This window comes from Polypterus senegalus, chromosome 10, assembly GCF_016835505.1.
Source record: "Polypterus senegalus isolate Bchr_013 chromosome 10, ASM1683550v1, whole genome shotgun sequence".
Taxonomy (NCBI): Eukaryota; Metazoa; Chordata; class Cladistia; order Polypteriformes; family Polypteridae; genus Polypterus; species Polypterus senegalus.
This window is the reverse complement of record NC_053163.1, coordinates 131,014,804-131,037,677: the sequence shown is the minus strand read 5'-3', so window position 1 is coordinate 131,037,677 and position 22,874 is coordinate 131,014,804. Positions and strand designations below refer to the sequence as shown.

The 22,874-nt window shown below is 39.4% G+C and overlaps 1 protein-coding gene across 1 annotated transcript in view; it reads left to right on the top strand.

Annotated features, from left to right (window-relative positions):
- The first annotated feature begins 4,344 nt into the window (after positions 1 to 4,344).
- rnf126 (ring finger protein 126) overlaps positions 4,345 to 22,874 on the top strand; it is a 53,373-nt gene continuing 34,843 nt past the window's right edge. The window contains exon 1 of the mRNA XM_039766655.1: positions 4,345 to 4,457. Coding sequence (XP_039622589.1) covers positions 4,383 to 4,457 — 75 coding nt within the window. The 5' untranslated portion in view covers positions 4,345 to 4,382. The remainder of the gene's footprint in view (positions 4,458 to 22,874) is intronic.

Below are 22,874 nucleotides of genomic sequence, written 5' to 3'. Positions count from 1 at the left end.
GCCCAGACGCCCTGCGGAGGAAACTCATTTCAGCCGCTTGTATTCACGATCTCGCTTCTTTCGTCACTACCCATAGCTCATGACCATAGGTGAGGGTAGGGGCGTAGATCGACTGGTAAATTGAGAGCTTTGCCTTACGGCTCAGCTCTTTTTTCACCACGACAGACCGATGCAGAGCCCGCATCACTGCGCATGCAGCACCGATCCGCCTGTCAATCTCACGATCCATTCTTCCCTCACTCGTGAACAAGACCCCGAGATACTTGAACTCCTCCACTTGGGGCAGGATCTCCCCAACCCTGAGAGGGCACTCCACCCTTTTCCGCTGAGGACCATGTCTCGGATTTGGAGGTGCTGATTCTCATCCCAGCCGCTTCACACTCAGCTGCGAACCGATCCAGAGAGAGCTGAAGATCACGGCCTGATGAAGCAAACAGGACAACATCATCTGCAAAAGCAGTGACCCAATCCTGAGTCCACCAAACCGACCCCTTCAACACCCTGGTTGCGCTTAGAAATTCTGTCCATAAAAGTTATGAACAGAATCGGTGACAAAGGGCAGCCCTGGCGGAGTCCAACTCTCACTGGAAACGGGCTCGACTTACTGCCGCAATGCGGACCAAGCTCTGACACCGGTTGTACAGAGACCAACAGCTCTTATCAGGGGTCCGTACCCCATACTCCCGAGCACCCCACAGGATTCCCCGAGGGACACGGTCAATGCCTTTCCAAGTCCACAAAACACATGTAGACCGGTGGGCAAACTCCCATGCACCCTCCAGGACCTGCTAAGGGTGAAGAGCTGGTCCACTGTTCCGACCAGGACTAAAACCACACTGTTCCTCCTGAATCCGAGGTTCACTATCCGACGGACCCTCCTCTCCAGAACCCCAATAGACTTTTCCAGGGAGGCTGAGGAGTGTGATCCCTCTATAGTTGGAACACACCCTCCGTCCCCTTTTAAAGAGGGGACCACCACCCCGTCTGCCAATCCAGAGGCACTGTCCCGATGTCCATGCGATGTTGCAGAGACGTGTCAACCAAGACAGTCCTACAACATCCAGAGCCTTAAGGAACTCCGGGCTATCTCATCCACCCCGGGGCCCTGCCACCAAGGAGTTTTTTGACCACCTCGGTGACTTCAGTCCCAGAGATGGGAGAGCCCACCTCAGAGTCCCCAGGCTCTGCTTCCTCATTGGAAGGCATGTTAGTGGGATTGAGGAGGTCTTCAAGTACTCCTCCCACCGACCCACAACGCCCGAAGTCGAGGTCAGCAGCGCACCATCCCCACCATATACGGTGTTGACACTGCACTGCTTCCCTCCTGAGACGCCGGACGGTGGACCAGAATCTCCTCAAGCCGTCCAAAGTCGCTCTCCATGGCCTCTCAAACTCCTCCCATGCCCGAAGTTTTGCCTCAGCAACAACCGGCGCATTCCGCTTGGCCTGCCGGTACCTATCAGCTGCCTCCAGAGACCCACAGGACAAAAAGTCCTATAGGACTCCTTCTTCAGCTTGACGGCATCCCTCACCGCCGTGTCCACCAACGGGTTGGGATTGCCGCCACGACAGGCACCACCACCTTGCACGCTCGCAGCCTCAACAATAGAGGCACGGAACATGGCCCATTCGACTCAATGTCCCCACCTCCCTCGGGGCGGGTTGAAGTTCTGCCGAGGTGGGAGTTGAAGCTACTTCTGACAGGGGACTCTGCCAGCCGCTCCCAGCAGACCCTCACAACACGCTTGGGCCTACCAGGTCTGACCGCATCTTCCCCACCATCGGCCAACTCACCACCAGGTGGTGATCAGTTGACAGCTCCGCCCCTCTCTTCACCCGAGTGTCCAAGACATATGGCCGCAAGTCCACGACACACCACAAAGTCGATCATCGACCTGAGGCCTAGGGTGTCCTGGTGCCAAGTGCACATATGAACACCCTTATGCTTGAACATGGTGTTCGTTATGGACAATCCGTGGCGAGCACAGAAGTCCAATAACAAAACACCGCCGGGTTCAGATCGGGGCCATTCCTCCCAATCACGCCCTTCCAGGTCTCACTGTCATTGCCCACGTGAGCATTGAAGTCTCCCAGCAAAACGAGGGAATCCCCAGAAGGTATGCCCTCTAGCAACCCTCCAGAGACTCCAAAAGGGTGGATACTCCAAACTGCTGTTCGGCATACGCACAAACAACAGTCAGGACCCTTCCCCACCCGGCGGAGGGAGGCCACCCTCTCGCCCACCGGGTAAACCCCAATGCACAGGCTCCAAGTCGGGGCAATAAGTATGCCCACACCTGCTCGGTGCCTCTCACCGGGGGCAACTCCAGAGTGGTAGAGAGTCCAGCCCCTCTCAAGGAGATTGGTTCCAGAGTCCAAGCTGTGCGTCGAGGTGAGTCCACTATATCTAGCCGAACCTCTCACCTCGCGCACTAGCTCAGGCTCCTTCCCTTCAGAGAGGTGACATTCCACGCCCCAAGAGCCAGTTTCTGTAGCCGAGGATCAGACCGCCAAGGTCCCCCCTCGCCACCACCCAACTCACACTGCACCCAACCTCCTTGGCCCCTCCCATAGGTGGTGAGCCCATGGGAAGGAGGACCCACGTTACCTCTTGGGCTGTGCCCGCCGAGCCCCATGGGTGCAGGCCCGCCACCAGGTGCTCGCCATCGAGCCCCACCTCCAGGCCTGGCTCCAGAGGGGGCCCGTGACCCGCCCGGCAAGGGAAAACGTCGTCCAAGTTTTTATTCTTCATTGGAGGTTTGTTGAACCGCTCTTTGTCTCATCCCTCACCTAGGACCAGTTTGCCTTGGTGGTTCTACCAGGCATAAAGCCCTGGACAACATAGCTCCTAGGATCATTGGGACACGCAAACCCCTCCACCACGATAAGGTGATGGCTCAAGGAGGAGCTCTATTTACACTGCTCACTTAAAATCCGTTTTGCTTCCAAGCCCTACACATCGCGCTCACCATTCCAGTGTTGTGTCCTTTGGGTCAATCGCTTCTGTATACAGAACAGCGACTGTGATAAATGCGCTTAAATACAATACAATACAATACAGTTTATTTTTGTATAGCCCAAAATCACACAGGAAGTGCCGCAATGGGCTTTAACAGGCCCTGCCTTTTGACAGCCCCCCAGCCTTGACTCTCTGAGAAGACAAGGAAAAACTCCCAATAAAACCTTGTAGGAAAATGGAAGAAACCTCGGAAAGGCAGTTCAAAGAGAGACCCCTTTCCAGGTAGGTTGGGCGTGCAGTGGGTGTCAAAAGTAGGGGGTCAATACAATACAATATACAGAACAGAACAATTCCTTAAGACAGCATAATAATAAAAATTTTAGAAGTACGGTTTAACAGTAGATGATATGACATAATTAGGTTTGGATATTTTTAGAGTCCTGGAGACCTCATCCATCTAGCTGCCTCCCCATTTGGCCATGCCACGGCTGAAACGTTGCTCCGATGAAAGGACCCCTCTTTCCCTCTGTTAAATCAACAGCTCTGATCTTTCTTGGTTCTCTTCTTTGCCATCACCGAGTTTACAAATTTGCAGACGTCCTGCGCTGACATAATGTCAAGTAGAGCAGAAACTAGCATGTTTTGATTTGTATCTTTCTGACAAAATTGTTTCATTCATTTTGTGCATGCGGGCACATCCATAATATACTCATCAGTTATGGATGAAAGGCATCATTAATCTGATCAGTTAAAAAATAAATGTAGGTTAGTTACTTTTAGCATGCCAATATAGCCTTAAATAAGGATTTTGTGTCAACAACAGAATAAAAAAAAAAAAGTAAAATGTGGAAAAGTGGTAAATAAGGGAACGTTAAGTAAGGCTCTTCTGTACACCTCCACTATAAAGGGAAGATCACGGGTTCTGCGCTACGCCAGTGACACTGGAATATCGTGTTTGACTAGTGAATCTTCTTCTTCTTCTTTCGGCTGCTCCCCTTAGGAATGAAAAGGAACATTTTCCATTTTCCATTTGGACACCATTGGTCATCTACAGGTACCTTACTCGTTTTATATCCTGGATTTGGCATTTTAAGCGAACGTCAGGAAAGTGGTTTGGTAGACAGTAGAACTGTAGGGACCTTCAAATCGCGAGTTGATGTTATTTTGAAGAAATTAAGTTTCATGTCAGGTTAAGGGCTGAATGTCCTTTGAGCCTTTTCCTTAGATTGTTGGTGTTGTTAAAAAGCCATCAGAAATAAGGAAAAATCTCAACCCATGACATGTCACGTTTATTGAATGGTTTAGGAGTGGGCGTGTCTTCCTGTTTCGCGTTTCCTTGCTGAGCTTTTTGACCTTCCTGGCAGCCCGTAGACGATCCGCTTTCGCGCTTGGTCCGTGCCGTCTCGAAGGAGGCACTTGGAAGATGGCGGAAGCGACCCCGCGGCCAGGCCGCTTCTTTTGCCACCGCTGCTCGACGGAGATTAGCCCACGTTTGCCGGTAAGAGTAGCTTCTTATAAACGCTTACCCGCTATGCGTTAGGAATTTGATACGAGGGTAGATGTTATTTGACTGGTGCGAGTAGAACGTTTATCGTATAGTAGCAGGCCTCTTCCTAGGAGAGTGCACTTAGCAGGCAGTCATTGGCTTGAAAGACAGAAGAGGAGCCGAGAGGCCACTGGAAAGTATACCGGCCATGGATTGATGGGAGTAGGGTGATGAATGGCCCGTGGAGTAGAAGGGACGCTGTGGTCATAACTTGATAATCAAGGCACAAGATCAGTGCCGTTTCGAATGAAACGAAAAGGTGGTGTGTATTGAAACTGAATGAGATCTGTGGCTGTTAGTCAGTCCCAACACGAAACGGCAATCGCGGCTAGAATGTTCAAAAGGAAAGAAAACTCTTCCCCGAGATGTAGAGGCAGCTTATCTAGGCGAGGTTTGTTCATGTACAATATGGGCACATACACAGGAAATCCCTTGGGAGGGTTGGGGAGACCTATCGGTATGTTTAAGGGGTTTATGTTGTACTTAACAAGCGCAACAGTGTACATTTGTAGTATAGTCGCCTTCTACGAGGGTGGTCATTTTTTGATGTGTGCTAGACCTGATCCCATTTATTACACAGGCCTACAAAAAATATTTTTTGCTTGCTTCTGAGAACTTAAGACCTTCTGTTTATTATTTTTTTACACTGATTTCAAGTATGAAATCGGAATTAAGCCAGCACGTCAGAGTTTTGAGGTACACATCACTGACGTTTTGACACTTTTGAATATAAAGTTTGAACTATGTCTCACCATTTTTTTGATGTGTTTATTCGGAAAACAAGCCAGAAGACGATACCATAGACACGTTTAAACATGTTTGTCAGTTTACTTCAATATCAAAGCGAGATCAGCGTGCTCAAAAAATGTTTGAGGCACGTGCTTTTGCGATTGTACGTCACATAATCTCTGTTTACAGTAACCAACAGTAGTCACCCATCATACTGGGAGTGAATTTTCCTTGATATCAGTTTTCCATCGCCTTTATATCTTGATGAAATCTTTCCCCAAACCAACAGTATTTTTCATACAAAAATAACGATCTGAATGATGGTTTGTTGGTTCCTGCCACACCATGGGTACAGGAAAAGACATTTTCTTTTGCTTGCCATTCAGCTACTGTTTTAAACCCGAATATCAAATAGTGCAGCAAACATGAGGTGCTTTATCTTGGTCACCAAATTCACAGCCAAAGTTATGCTTGTATGCAGTTTTAAGTCTGCTGGAAAAATTCTTTTGCTGGTGTTGTGGAGTAAATTGTTTGCAGACATAACAGAAATGGTCAGGGTGATTAACACAACTTCTGCTCATGCCTGGAAACTAATATAAAAAGTTCACGGTAAACAAATCTGCAACAACAATTTTCAAATTAATGGTGAATCTGAATGTCCCCTGGAATGCAATGTTATGTTAAAGAAACAGTAAAACTGACTACCTACTGCAGCGTCATGTCAGAGTTGTCAGTATGCCATAGAGTAATATAAGACTTGGTAATCAGTAACAAATATTTTTTCCACTGATTAAAAATGAGTAATTTTTAAATAAAATTAATAATGACAAGATAAACAACTCACAGCTGTTAGTAAGGTGTGGTGAATTAGTTTATCTCAATGTCATCCCTAGTGGAATTACTGGTATTTATTAAAATGTTTATCCACCTTTCTGTCCAGTCACCCTAGTTGTCCAAGACCTGGAACATCATAACTAAAAAACAGGACATGCCAGACGAAAACAGATTTCAGATTTGGAGTCCGCAAGTGAAATTTGTTACAATACAGGTGAATCCCAGTAGCAAAATGCTTGTTCACCAGTGTTACTTTTTGCTGATCGTAATCCCCACATTTCTGCCATTTTCCCAATTGTGTGTCCTTTACTCCCTTTTTCTAGGATTGGAAACAAATATCTGAAGTGTGTTGTAGTCCCAAAGATTGTTTTCCCACAACAGAGAGTCAGTACTTAATGCAGCATGTGCACTTCAGAGAGGAACAGCTTAGTAGTCATTTTAATTTAACCAGCTCGGATAAATAACTAAATAATTAAATCTTCTTCTTCTTCTTTTGGCTGCTCATGTTAGGGGTTGCCACAGTGGATCATTTTCCACATATTGATTTGGCAAAATTTTACACCGGATGCTCTTCCTGACTTAACCCGCCCCATTTATCTGGGCTTGGGACTGGCACAAAGACACACACTGGTTTGTGCATCACCTGTGGCTGGGTAAATTAAATAATATAAATAAATATAATAATAAATAATTTAGTTCTTTAAACCCAAGATCTGGGTATTTTTACAGGCAAGATCCAACCTTCTCATCGTTCAGTGCAGTTCAGTTCATTTTTGCGTGGCACTCTGATGGTTCTTAGGTAAAATGCATGTAGATTTTACAAATGACTACATTCGGGATTAGTACACACAAAGACACAGATTTGTTAAAATACATAGAAAACATAATAGAAACTGAGTAACAAATGGAAGCAAACTATTTGTCCATTGATTGTTGAACGATAGCTAGTTGACAACAGAGGAGAGGGAAACAAAAACTCCAGGCAGCAGCATCCCTTGAGAAAATAAGTAATCAGGGTGGTTGGGGTGGGGGGAGTCCCCACAGTCAATTGTAAAACATAAATCAAAGACCTAGTCAGACACAAAGTCCTGGAGATCTTAGCCAATTGGCTGCCTGCTCCCTCCTGGGCATTCTCTAGTAGAATTTGCTGGAGTGCCCAGTCTGAAGAAAGAAAGCTTTCCATTTGATAATTTCAGTACTCTTATCTGATATGACTTTTTCATGGGTAGAACACAAGGTTGGTAGTAAGGATAAGGCACCAAGCACCACATCAGATTACCAGGTAGAGACACACAATAGAGTAGGGTTAGTAATGGTTTACAAATATTATATTATTTATAATTTTGTATAAATGATAAACACATTATGCACAGCTGATCAGTTCTAATCAGGGAATGCTACATTAAAGTAGTGAGTCTTCAGCATAGATTATGTGAGACTACAGGGACATGTCTTATGGTAGCAGGCAGATCATTCCACTTCTCTGGGGCTGTGTAACTAAAAGTTTGACCTTCCATTGTTATTGCTTTGTTCCCTTCCCCACCATAACCTATCGCCTGTGGGGTAGGAACAAAAGCTTTAGATTCATCAAAAATTTCAATCTCCGTTTTTCGACAGATATCAACGTTTTAAGGTCCCCGATACTGAAAACATCTGTGTGTGTCTGTGTGTCATGGTTTCTTCAGGGTGGTCCAGAACTAAAAAAGCTGGATGGAAAAATACCAAACTCGAAACTTAAGCCTGTTATGAGATGACAACGTGTTGGTTAGTTTTTGAGCCAAAACGTGCAAGAGAAACAGGCACTCTAAAGGAACACTCAAATACCGTTATTCTGCAGTTAATTATGAATTCTTCTCAATAATTGCTATCGTAATAACCTATTTTATGATCAGAACTATCAGCATCAGAACAGTAAATAATTACTGAAATGCTATAGAATAGTTCAGGTAACTTGCTTCTTAGAGAGCAAAACCTACCGACGCTCACTTCTGGTTTTTTTATTTATTTAATTTTATTAATCCTTGGAATCTTAAGTAGGCTGGCATCTTGATCTTAAAATGTGTTCTGGTTTGTAAGTATTGATAAGTTCAGATAAATAAACAGGGCTTTGACTGTTTAAGACTTTATATGTAAGTCAAAGTAAAATCGATAATCTGCTGCTTTTGCCATCAGTTGGTAGTCATTTGCTCTTTAAGCCTAAAATCCTTCACACAGTGCACCACATAAACTAGTCATTCTTTGGCATTATTCTACATATACTTGGTCCACCTCAACATATTTTCCCTGTGTCATGCAACTTGCTAAACCATTGCATCAGTTTCATTATATAATTGATTACCTACAGCACTGGAATCTGAACCTGCAGCCTTGTGATCATCAATTCCTACCCTTTTAGACTTTTATCTCATGAAACCGGCAAACTTCACTCTGCTTCTAACTAAAGCATTTTGCTCTCTAAAACCCAATATTATTGTTCCGTTGCTTCCTGAATTTCCTAAACATTCTTTTTGTTTGCCTATTTCTATGGCAAAATTTTGAACTTCTTTATAATTTGTATCCTATTTACTGTATTTTGTTTTTGAGGGTACCAGACTGTGTTTTACTCTTTGTAGTTTCATACAGATCATTTATCTGCCACAACTCTGGTCTCCTGTGAGGAGTTAACATGAACATGAACATGAATGAGTTATGATCAGTAACTATATAATTTACGTTGTATTTGTTAGTGCATATGTGCAATCTGAAAAACAGACAGATACTAGGGGTGTGCGATATTGGGAAATATTATATCTTTGTGTTTTCTGGAACTTTGACAATAATGACAATTTGATATTTTGCATCCTTTAATTTAAAATATTATTATTATTAAATTTAATATCCTGGTTTATAGGATATTAATTAGATTAATGGAAACAGCAGTTAAGGAAAACAGGTCTTGTTTATTTACTTAAAACTGAAGTAAAATAACACAAAACATTAAAGTCACCCAAGTATTACTGAGATCAAACAGTGTAAGTATGAGAAAACCATTTCGAAGTGGCCCTCAGGGTTTACACAAAAGACCAACAAACCTATTATAACAAGAACATTTTAAACAGACTTACCCATATTGTAAACAAGATATGAAGCCAAAAGGAATAACATACTAATCATAATTTAACTTCAGGGTGAGTATTTTAGGATTATACAAGGTCCCCCAGAAAAGATGGCTTGCCAACAAGAATGTGCCCGATAGGCATATGCTTCTTACAGAAATAACATTTTTTTTTTTTTGCCTGACACCTATGGGGTTCCATACTTCTGGTGTGCTGACCCTGTATGCCTGTGAGCTTGCTTTGCACACACTCGGTAGTCTACCCTGTTTGTTACATGAGGCAGTGAATGCGTGGACTCTCAAGGCTGGTTTTTGGTTGTTTTTCGCAAAGTGATTGACATGCATGGCAATCTCAGCTCAGAACTTTTTTAAAACAACAATTTAGATATTGTAGGTGATACATATTGTGCTGTACTATCAGATAAACAACTTTATTACACATGACAAAGGATAAAACATACATTTAAGAGAAAGCTAACATTTCGTTTTTTAGATTTTTAATTCTAATTTAATTTTGCATTTAAATACAGTGGTAGAGACAAATTTTACATCATCGGGACAAGAATCTCTTGTCCAGTAGTGAAAACTGGGACATGAGCAAATTTTTTGTCTGTTACAGAACTTTTAATGTTTCATTTGTGTCCAGCTAACTGGGTTTAGACAAAAGTTCCAAGGCTTGGATGGGAATGTTTATTTCAGTAGGATTAAAGACAGATGTTAAAACATTGTGACAGGTAGTCTTTGAGCCCTTTTCCCCCCTTAAAGCACACTCCAGTTAATAAGTGCTTCACCTATAAGTTTAGCTTTACATCTTTAGAGTTAACTGAACCACATACTTGTAATCTCCCCAAACCGTCTAAAATTGAGCTTGTGTACTTGTATTTTGTGTATGTCAAATTTCCCCCTGGGGGCAAATAAAGTTAATATTAAATTTATATATATTTTAAGTTAATATATATGTATGCATTTTTTGAAATATTAGTTTCAGAGGTTGTCCCATCTTGTGCCTGTGATATTTTTTTGCTGTAACTTTTTCTTGTCTTCCTAAAGCTGTGCTTATGAATGAAAAATCTTCCCTACCAAATATGACTGTGATGCATGGATTTAATTGCATGTGTTTTTGCTGTACTCTGCAATTGCTTCGTCCTGGGCATGACGTTAAATCTGCATCCAGCCCTGCAAGCAAACCCTCCAACTTACAGGGAAAACTTTTGGGTTGGTGGCAAGATTGGCCAGTTCCAGTGTGGTGCTGAGGTGTCACCTGCTGCACTCAGGTCCCAATTCAGGTGGTTTGTCATGTGGTAGGTGCCACAACTCTCTATCAGCACATTGAACCCCCATTGCTGATTCAGGGATAAAATCTTGTGACTTGTATCGCAAACAATTAGTTAGATATCCTGAGCTTTTAACAAAAACCACCTGTTTTGGATTTTTGTTGCTAGATTATTTGCCGAATGTGTCTTAGACCACTGGGAGTGATGTTATAGTACTGTAATTTATTGAAGAAAATAAGTTGGATAATACAGCCTTAAGTTCATGAATGACTTTGTCTTTGTGAAGTCGAATGAATTTACTTGGCATCTCCCAGGGCAGCAGGGTTTGCTATTTTATAAATATTATAGAAAAGTGATGTTTTAATTGAATTGCTAATCATAATCAAAACTTTCATTCAGTTTCTTAGCATATTTCTTTTTCAGTAAGGCAGTAATCAGTAGTGGGTGAGGCAACAGTGCTTAGCTGTATCTTTTTCACTTGTATGTTTAACACATTATTTTATCTCTGCTTTTTCAATAAATACACTAATATAATGTAGTCTAGGTTCAGATTTTGAGTTGCTAGTTAGTTTTGTATTAAGTCTAACGAGCAGACTTGGATGTGCTATATTTTAGCTTTTTTTTGTCAAGTTTGTAGTTGGTTAGAACATTTATCAGTGTCTGTTATACAGAGCGGTTCCCAAATAATAGACCATAGAGCACTGATGAAACATGGTTTTTCCTATACCAATATTTCAGAATTTTCTTCAAATGTTTCTTGAAAAGAAAATGCAAATATGTTTATTCTTTAACAATTTTTAGAGGAAATTTGCCGTGGCCTTTTAATTTGATTTTGAATAAAAAAAAAAGTGTTTTATTACTGTATGAAGACATCTCCGTTATAGACATATTCATTATTTTGTGAAGGCAAATGGCTCTTGCTGATCCAGTTTTGTTTTAACATGTGTGACATGTACTTTTGTTATCTTTATGCAGCAGGGCACTAAGTTCATTTCTAGAACAAGACTGATTTAACTCTTTTGTCACCTGAAATTGCAAATTTGCTGCTCAGAGCATTTGCTTTGTATTAGTGGTGGTTGTGTAGGAGCACATGCTCCCAACCTCAGTGTAGGAGTGTTTGTTTTTCCTTTTATCTTCATTGACAATGAAAATTGTTTCATTATTTGTGGTCAAAGCTATTTTTTTGTTTTGTTACATAGTAAAAATTCACATGCAGGGATTGGCATGATTTGGATGCTTCTGCATTTTTGTTGACTTGAAGTTATAATTGACATACTTGATATTTTTCTGAGTGTAAAATGCTGAAGTTGAAATATGTTTAAATATGGCATTAATTATCAACTATTGTAAAATATTAGAGAGAGAGTATTATATTTCCTTTTTAAAAAAGAATGCACAATTTTTGTTTAAGATGCCCCAGAGAGTAAGTTTTTGTTAGCCAGCCTGTCGGTATGTGTTTATGGTAAGAAAACGCAATTCATAAATCTCCCAAGAGTGAACTTTTCATGAAAGAAATGTGTTGCTACTTCCTGTCTTTTGTGGTGGTAAATAGCCACACATCGCTTACTTTGACACTAATTCCATTTATAGACTTATTGATATTTATTAAAATCAGAAACATTTATCTCTGATTCATAAAAATATTCATACACTTAATTCATTACTTTGTAGTAGCCATTTTATCAGCAATTACAGCTTTGATTCTTCTTGTTAAGTAATTCTCTTCAAGCTTGCACACTTGGATTTTGGCAGTTTTTCTCCATTCTTCCTGGCAGATCCTCTCAAGCTCAGTTAGACTGGACAGGAAGTATCTGTAAATTACCATCTTAATGTCTCTCTGCAGATTTTCTTTTTGGTTTAAGTCTGGTCTTTGCCTGGCCCACTCAAAGACAGTCAGAGACTTGTCCCAAAGTCACTTTGACATTGTCTTAGCTGTTTGCTTTTGGTCATTGTTGTGCTGAAGGGTGAACCTTGGCATGCACTCTGGAACAGGTTTTCTTCAAGGACCCCTTCATATTTGCCTGAATTCATCCTTTCCTCAATTCTGATCAGACTCCTTGTGCCTGCTGCAAAGGAGAACCCCTTAGCATGATGCTACTGTCAAGTTTCACCTAAGAGTTGATATTGGGCAGGTAATGAACAGTACCTGGTCTTCATCAGACATAGTGCTTAGAGTTCTGCCCAGTGGGTTTGGTTTTTGTCTTATCAGACCAGAGAATCTTTTTTGTTTCTTCTCATGCTCTCAGAATAGTTTATATACCTTTTACTCAAGCCTGGGTTCCATGTAGCCACTCTACCATAAATGCTTGATTGATAGAATACTGCTAAGATGGTCGTCCTTCCAACAGGTTCTGTGGAGTGCAGGCAGATGCTCTTTAATGCAGGTAGCAGTGTCTCCAAACTACTTCCATTTCTCAATTATTGAGGCCACTGTGCTCATAGAAACACATAAAGCTTCAAAAATGGTTTGTATTCCTTATGCCACACCACAAAGGTCTACAGAAAATTCCTTGAAGTTCATGGTTTTGCAAGGTAAGACACAATTCTCAAATGAGATTACACGTTTGGGAACAACCCAATTAAAAAGTGTATAGTGAATAACAGTGAAATCCTGCGCTACAAAGGTTCAACCCACAGAGTGGTATAAAGCACACAGACTGACTGGAGAAGTTGGGGGCTCATGTTTTAAGAAGAAGCCCTGCGGGTGTAGCCTTTGCAGTGCAGGATTTAATAGCTGTTCTATTACACACTTTGTAAAAGGGTTGTTCCTGTATTCTCATTTTAGAGTGACATGTGGCCCTGCAAGACTATGAAAGGTAAAGTTTTTAAGACAATGGTAAGATTTGCAATGATGTTTGGAGGTGAGACATGGACAGTGATGGGAACACGGGAAAAGGTTAAATATAGCAGATGTGAAAATGTGGAGCTGAATGTGTGGAATTCCAGAAAAGGACAAAATAAGAAATAGGACAATCACAGGTACCACAGAGAAGTGGTGGAGATATCTAACAAAGTAAAGTAGATTGAAGTAGTATGGACATGTGATGAGGAGAGACCATGAATATATGGGCAAAAGAGGGATGGGAATGGAAAAACATGGCAAAAGAAAGCAAGGGATCCCTAAGCAGAAGTGGATGGATAAAGTAAAGGAAGATTTGAAAGAACAGAGTCTGACTGGGAGGAGGTGCAGGACCAAGCTGTTACTTGGCTCCACACGTTTGAGAAGTGTGTCTGTCTGCTGCAATATCTTTCTGTCATCTTAACTATTTCATCACTATATGACATAAAAGCAGATAGAATGTACATAAGAATTGTGGTTTATGGATATACATCTAGTTAAAACTATGTAGCTATTTAGCTGTGGCCCTTTTTGCATTTGCAATTAGTCAGTAATGTTAAATTTCTTTAGTTATTCATATAGATGTGCATTTAGTAAGTGTATGTTGTGCAGCCATCTGTTCCTGTACTGGTCTTGTTAGGCAGAAGTGTTGATTCAGGTGTTTTGAGTACTGAAAACTGCATCTCTTGTGGCTGTTCATTATCAGCAGTCTTAATGGTGTTCATTTTGACAGAGTGTGACACACTGAAATGCATATTTTGCAGTTCATAATTTCATGAATAAAGTTGCCAATTCCTTCATTTGTACATCAACTCCTACACTATTGACATAACACTGAACAACAGAATGTACATCTATCATTCACATTTACCGTTCGTCCATTGATGATGATCAGTCCCAATATGTAATGTGATGCTGCAGACGTTTTCCCCCAGCAGTAGGTTATTTTTAAAACGTGCAATGTGCTCTAGCACTAGTAGCTTGGAAGTACCACTGATCTAGAGAAGACAGATCAGGAGAGTAAGAAGTAGTGCAGGTCAAAACCTGGTGTTAAATGTTTTAAACATTGTACAACAAGCACATTATGTGATAAGCTTGATTCAGCAGAGGACAACCAATTACTTTGCCCTTGGTTTACGATTTACCAGGTGCAGCAGAGCAGCTACAGAGCTGTCCTTCTGAACTACCATTAGAGATGGCCATTCGCCAGTGAACCTAGTAACAATATAGGGCGGTCCAGATCTAATTATGCAATTTTCATTATGCTATAACTTATTACGTTTATTACATAGAAAATCACCTGAAAAATCCCGGACGATTTGAGAAGTGTGCGAACTGACGACATGAAGAATTGTCTTCGCGCCAAACTGGAATCGTCCCCGCATAAATCAAAGTCATCCAGACGATCTGGATCTGCATAATTAGATCTGGACCACCCTGTAGTATACCTATTTTCCCCATATTTGTTATAACAAAGTATTTGTATGGTCCCATGAGTTTTTTTACAACTGTATTTCACCTGTAAAAGGGTGGTTTGTTTTTTTGGAGACTCTTTGACTGTAGGTGGTTGTACATAAACAGTAGCTTGCTGTCTGTCAGGCCAGGTTAATGAGAGTACATCTGATCTTCACAGTTCAAAATCACTGCCCGTACTTTGAGAGCTGCCTACATGACGCGTTGAATCGGTTTAGAAATATGACAGTAAGTTGTCTAATTGTTCCCACCCAGTTTTAAGCAAAATTTGGAGAAATCTGTTGTCAAGATGCCTGGAACTACCAGTTTTTAATTGCAGACAACTAATCTACAGACTCACCGTTAACAGACATGACTCCTACCAGAAAATAACACCTTCATCTTTGGTATATTGGAGGTTGTAAACATGTTTCTTACTATTAGCCTAAAGACTAAAGAGTGTGAACAAACGGCCCAAACCTAATATTTATTAACTTCAGACCCTGCTTTATGGTCCAGGAGTTTAATGCTGCTGTATATGTAAATCATTGGCTATGATTAACTAAAAGTGTATAAGGGCTCGTTTATACTTCACACTCGCACGCGTATGCGGCCGCATTATGGCTGCCACGCGTTCCCAGCGTTCATTTGACGCGTCCTCTGAGCAGGTCCTAAGAAATTAACGCGAAAAGTGTGCAAGTTGCAGTAACAGCAAAAAGTGGAGGGGCGCAGTGTGATAAAAGTCGGAACGTGACGTCAGAGTCTCTATTTACAATCTACATGTGACAGCCTCTATGCGGATCCTACGGGATCGATGTGCGCGCTTCAATGTCTGATGAATGGTTCAATGTGGTGAAGCAAAATGCCGACATACAGATGCATTCGTGGTGCTTTTATATTCAAGTGTCGCATATTCCTGATCGTAATGACATGATACATTATAAAAGTCTGACATGCCATCTTTTGTGTGTGTTTTTTTTTTGCAGCTTCACAACAGTAATATTATATATAGTGCTGTATTTGAGCCACTGAAAAAAAAATTATGGACACTGTGAAAACGTGTATTTTGTGATTAAAGTGGAAATTTTATCTTTAATCTGAAAATGTACACTTTAACCTCATAGTTTACTTTATCATTAAAGCAGGCCTTCGTAAACGTCATTCCAGTTTTTAATCGCTACGACAAGCAGCAATAGATTACCACTGGTGCTGGGAGGTATACCGGTTCATACCTAAAACCGTTTTTATTTTTGTTATGACTGCAACACCGGTTTAAATAGCCTAAACAATGTTTGGAACGTAGCACAGTGGGAAACTGTTTAAGGGGGGACTTTTTTCACTGCTGCATTGCTAAACACACATGCAACGGAGTACATGCATTAGTGAAGGTATTGAGCGGTGAAAATGGACAGAGAACATTCCAAAACTGAAGCTGTAGCAGACGATAAAGTTGAACATGATGACACGAAGAACTTTTGCCAAATAAAGGAGCCATGTCTGTTTTCTGGAGATTTTTGTTTTAAAAGGTTGGATGTGGACCAAACAACTATTTACTGCAAATGCTGTCGAGCTAAAGTTGTCACTGGAGGCAGTAACACAAGCAATTTGCTGCACCACCTTAGCCGCAAACATGCTTTGGAGTAGCATGAATGTATGGAACTGAGGTTGGCACACTCCTTGTCCTCGGGGAAAACTGAAAAATCTAGAGGACACTCGAGTCAGATGTCACTTGTAGACGTGTTTGCTGGTGGTACTACCTACGACAAAAAAAAGCAAGTGGTGGATCGAAATAACAATTACAATCCATATAGTTAACGTGTCAGTGGACAGAGATTGTTAACATGAACAGAAAGTGTAGTTGGTTTACAAAAAATATTTACTCTTTATTCCTTTTCTAAGACATGTTCAGTGCAATACAACTTTTGACAAGCACCTCTGGGTGCTGTGCTAAGTCTAAATGCCTCTTTGGATGGTTGAAAATGTGTTTTCAAAATTATAGTTTAAGTTGTTTGCAAAATTTGTTCAATAAAATGGTTCTATATTTTGACTGCAACTGTAATGCAATGCGATTCCTTCTCTTCATTAGTGTCACCCCCTTGAAAACTTATTTTCACTTTATGGGGCCATGCAAACCTGTATTAATACTTGTGTGCACATTAAAAAAAAATTGTACAATGTACAATTCTCATGACAGTGGAATAGGTTATTCTTAGTCAGTCTACTGCAGTAATTGCAGTGGAAAATGTGGTTAACATCCACTCATGCATGGAGAAAAAAATGCCATTGAATACCGTGAAACCGGCGTAATTTTGAAAAATACAGTGAAATAGAATTTTGGTCATATCGCCCAGCCCTAATCACCACACAGAACACATAAATGTATGATATTCCAACTCTCTGCAAATTTAGAATCTTTAGATTTATACTTCCAGGCAATTCACAACACAGAGAAGCCGAACCTGTTCTCACCATGATAATATCTCACACTGATTTCTCCAGAAGTACGTGCGCAAGTATAAACAGTGAAACGCTTGCATAAAAGGAGCATCCACTGCAGCATGCGTTGCGTCACATGAAGTTTAATCCCAACCTAAGGATATACTGCACTTTAGAATAGCCCTGAAGGTGAAACTGATAATATGTGTTATAGAGTAACTAATTTGGTGTGGTCTAAATTGAATCTGAAAACAGAATTTGAGAATACAGTATTATTTTTTTGGTAATGTTTTTGTGTACATTGGAACAAAGACGTGTATCAACATGATATAAAACTTAAAAAATCATGTTTTTTAATATTCTTTTCCAAAATGCTGATTGTGTTTATACTGTGGTAGAAGTAGTGCTATGCACTTATGTACTACTAAACTTTACAAATAAACCTTGCCGTAAAAAGTGGCTGGTAACCCTTCACCCCTGGATATAAAGCTAGACTATCAGGTTTGCAAAGCATGTAACCCAGCAGACTGCTGCATATGCATTTACAATTTGCCCACCGCTGCATATGTGTCTTTCTAAGTGATGTTCAATCAGTTTAGTTTTGCTGCAGGTGGGCTCCCTTCAAAGAGTGTCAAAAATAAAGCAAACAGGATGCACCTGGCCACAATTTGGAGTACCAGAGCAAACGGTCTAAATTCTTATGTAACAATGTGAGATTTTAGTTTTGGATTTTAATGAATTTGCAAACCTTTTCACTTTGTCATTATGTCTTATTGAGTTACATTGCTGGATAAAAATTGTAAATTTATCCCTTTAAAATTTGCAACATGCTGAAGTGTGCAGAAAGAGAAAGGGACTGAATACTTTCTAATTCCCCATTCCACTAAAATCTGTTTCTTCAGAACACTACAGAGAGAGAGAAATAATGTGTCACATGTGTATTGCATATTGTTTTACAGTTATGTTTTGCACTGTAATTGTGATTGATGTAGGTTGTATCACTTGTTTTCAGATAGACTGGGTGAATGGCAGGGGGTTGGAGCAGGAGCAATATCCGTGTCTTGCTATCTGTAACTCTAATGTAGTGGTCATTAGTAAGTCAGACTTAGTTTTTACATATTTTTCGCATACTTTTAATTTTTTTTATGCTGTCATTGTGTTTTCCTGTGTAGTGGTAATTGGCAAGGAAGGGGTTTTTTGTTTGTTTTTGGATAACTTGGGTCGAGTGTGAGCCTCAAGGTGTCATTATGCATTCCATTGGACATAAACTGTTTCTCTTTGTGGCACAAATCATTCCTTTATTTATCAAGATGTTTTTATTATTGTAAATAGATGTCATTTTCATAATTTTTGTATGTAATTATATCTTGTCATAATTGGTTTTGTACTTCAAAGTGTCAGGATAAAAAAAAGTTACAAAATGTAACTTTTTTTCTTGAAGTGTGGTGTGTATCTTTTTTTCATTTAAAATGTTATTAAACCTCGGTCATTAGAAATCAGCTTAATTATATGGTTATATTTTAGAATTTGTTTTTGTATAGACATTTTTAAGTCTTGAAACTATTGGTGGTGTAATTTGGATATACAGTATCATTTCTTTACCAACTACATCTATTGTGACAGAGTAAGCCCAGGTCTTCAAAATGATATATCGGCCATGGGTTTTCAATAATGGATTTGAATGCTTTGTATATTTACAGTACTTGAAAACAGTAAAAGTGGAGAAAAACAATTATTTACTACTTCAAAACAGTAAAATAAAAAATATTAATTGCAGACATTTTCTAAATTTATTTTTGGTGTTTCTAAATATTTGTACACACACTTTGTGCTAGTGTTATGGTGTTCAGAAGCTTATTCCAACCCTTATAACATAATAAGTTAACATTCTAAATGAATTTTGAATAAAAATGTTGTTACATACTGCAAGTTATGCTGGCAACATGGTTCCTTCGCCAGACTCTTATATTTTGAAAGAATATTGCCTGCCCTTTAGCATGACATATGGAATAGGCAGTATACTATACATTTAAGTAGGCTTCTTGATGCTGTGGTGACTTATTTGAAAACCATGAAAGTGGAGAAAGAGAACCTTGTACAGTTTCAAAACAATAAATTAGATACACTTCTTGTATGTGTTTAATATTATTATTACTGGTTGTTACTGACACATTTACTGAAGCGCTTATGGTGTCTGTAAATTTATTCCAACACTTACAAAAATAAGAATAGTGTTCAAAGTGCATTTTTTGATAAAAACATTGCTGAATTTTGCATCTTTCTGCTGTAAAATATTATACATCACAAGTACTAGCTGTAAAATTCTAAAACAGGAGTGTCTGCCCTTTATTTTGAGTAGTGGAATGTGAATATTGAGTAACAGATGAAGTTATTGGTAGTTAAATCAAAGTGGCAGAAAACTGACAAATATGACGCTTGAGTTTAAAGTGTTAATGATCAACAGGAAAATAGTATTTGTGTCTTCTTCGTCACTGTAATTTTTTAAGTAAGCAGTAAAATGCCACTTTGCTTATTGTTGTATGTGCACATGCTGCACCATACACTACAGCAGGTCTGTCCAACAGAGATCCTGGAGGACTGCAGTGGCTGCAGGTTTCATTCTAGACACTTTATTGATTAGTAACCAATTTTTATTTTACATTAATTCTAATTGACTTGCTTTTTCAAATCTGTAACTCTTGTTTCTTTTTCCTTTGAAATCAGACAAAAAATATAAGGGTGCAAAACAAGCCAACAGGTGATTATCTAACTCAGGGTTCTTAAACTCAAATAATGGAAGGCCACCATTTTGTCTTCAGCCGACATCTTAATTAGAAGAAAATTCTTGCTGTTAATGGTCTGCATTAATTAACTTTATGACTCGTTAGTGGTCTCATTCTGCCACTGTAGAAATTTCCAATTGTATTGATTGTTTTCTTTTTCTTAGAGTGTCACCCAAACATTGTAAACTAGGAGAGATGAATCTTTCTCTGACCTTTACTTTTTTCTTTTTAAATGTTTTCTTGAAATTCATGTTTTGTGTTAAACACATGGGTACAAAATTGGATCAAGTTGTCTGGCGTAGCTGAAAGTGTGTTTTTTTTTTTTTGTTTTTTATGTAATAGACTGTGACAAATAGTGTGCCATTAGCTAAATACCTTTATTTGATTAAAATATGAAATACAAAACTTAATAATTTTCTTTAACTCTTAATTTTCAGAAAAAAATTTCATACAAAGTAAAATTCAGAATAATGCTCATTTCCTTTAAATATCTAATATCAATAATGTATTAAAAAAAGGATTCCGAAAATTCACGATTTTATAAATATCAAACAATTCACTTGAAATCTGTCAGTGAACTGCAGTGATTAAATGAATTTGAGTTGAAACATAGTTCCAGGTGTTTCAGAAAAGACAATTTTGAGATAATAAAACAATGACAGGAAGATTATGTTCACACGTCAGGCTTGCTCTGTTATTTGATCAGATGTGCACTTCTGCACTAACGACACACTAATGGTGGTGTTGTCATAGGAATAGAAGAAAAAGACCATATCAGGCTTGGTGAGTGTAGGAAAACGTGTTTAGTTCGTCTTTGTTCATCTGCTGGTGTAAACTGTGGTGATGAACACAGATAAATAATATATGCATTATCTCTCTTCATTTTGATTTAACTTGGTTAACATTGTAGTCTGTTATAGTCATATTTTTATATTGTAAAATGAGTTATAAATGATACTAGTTCACAAAGTAGTTTTGAATGAATAGGTTTATAGGGCGAGCTTTTGGTTTTAGGCTGAACAATTCTAAGTTAACCCAGTTGATTTAAGGCTTTGAGAGAGAAAGCTATTAATAGTTAAACAATTGTTTGAAATAGCCTGTATTTCTAATTAACTTTATCTGTTTTGTATTGAGGTTTATTATAAGTACAACTTTCCATATGGTGAGAGTTATATAGACCAAAAATCTGCTTCCAATAGCTTAGTAAGTTGATATCAACTCTGCTAACTCTGCTTCTTGTTATTCAGCAATCTATTCTCATGACTTGTATAATTTGATGTGCACTTCAGTGATTTTTTTTTTTCTTTTAGCTACAGTATACACTCACTGACCACTTTATTAGGTACACCTTGCTAGTACTGGGTTGGACCAGGTTTGCCTTCAGAACTGCAGTAATTCTTCATGGCATCGTTACAACAAAGTGAAGGAAACATTCCTCAGTAATTTTGGTCCCTATTGACATTATAGCATCAAGCAGTTGCTGCAGATTTGTTGGCTGCATGTCCATGATGCAAATCTCCTGTTCCGCCACATCCCAATGGTGCTCTGTTGAATTGAGATCTGGTACCTGTGGAAGCTATTTGAATACAGCAAACTCAATGTCATGTTCAAGAAACCAGTTTGAGATGATCTGATGTTTGTGACTTGAAGTGTTTTGGGCCATTCACTATAATCTCTAGAGATGGTTGTGTGTGAAAATCTCAGTAGATCAGCAGTTTCTGAAATATTCAGACCAGCCCCTCTGGCACCAGCAGCAATACCACATTCCAAGTTACTTAAATCACTTCCCCATTCTGATGCTTTGTTTGAACTTCAGCAGGTCATCTTGACAATGTCCATATGCCTCCACACATTGAGTAGCAGGCATGCGATTGGCTGATTAGATATTTGCGTTGAACAAGCTGTTGAACAAGTGTACCTAATAAAATGACTGGTGAGTGTAATAATTATACAGTATAGTCAGAGGTGGGCAGAGTAGCCAAAAATTGTACTCAAATAAGAGTAGTGTTACTTCAAAATCAGGGGTGTGGAAATCAAATTTATTTCTACTTGTCCACGGACAAGTAAACTTAGAAAATCCACTTGTCTACAAGTTAAATTCACTTGCCCATAAAGAAATAACAAAAGTGAAAAATAGTTTATTTTTTCTGATCTCTCTTATTGATACCAAAACTGCCTTCCATTTTAAAACTGAAAAAAGTTCTTTCAGGGAAGTAGTATTTTGCCACCTTGCTCTAGAACATTATATAAAAAATTCCCTTATTTTAACTGGCTAATAAACAATGCCTTCATTATAGCTGCACTAGTTCTTTTTTCATATATTACAGTTACATAACAGAACACTGTCCTGATTCATTTTCTGCTTTTTAATTTCACAAAGACGTTTATCGTGTGGTGTTTGGTTATATGGTGAAAGACAAAGGATATGAACTGGGGGTTTAGTACGTAAGATAGACACAACAAACATGCAATAAAGAAAGCCTGCTCAGAAAAACATCCATTGAATTCTGCGTTCGTGTCTCCGACCTCCAGATCACGAACCCAACATTTACACAATATTTCAGTTAAACCTGTGCGATACCCATTCAGATATCCAGTTTTTTGGAGCCTCGTCACACCTGCCATAAACTTCTCTACACTGAACGTAGACCCGAGGACCCCATGTTGTGCCAGTTTTAATCAAACGATCCATTTCTCATCCGTGATGCTACTTGTTTCAGTTTCAGCCACATGCATATAGCAAGAACAATATGTGTACCGCAGTGCATTATGGGTTACGCAGGTAATTCCTAATGACGTATTCGAAATTCCGCAAGTTGGTACATTTCCAAAGAAGTAAATATTACCGATGTTGTCGGGGGAAAAAAAATAATCACGTCTAAGTGAAGATTTTTATTGATATTTTTATTAGATTATTTTTAATAAACT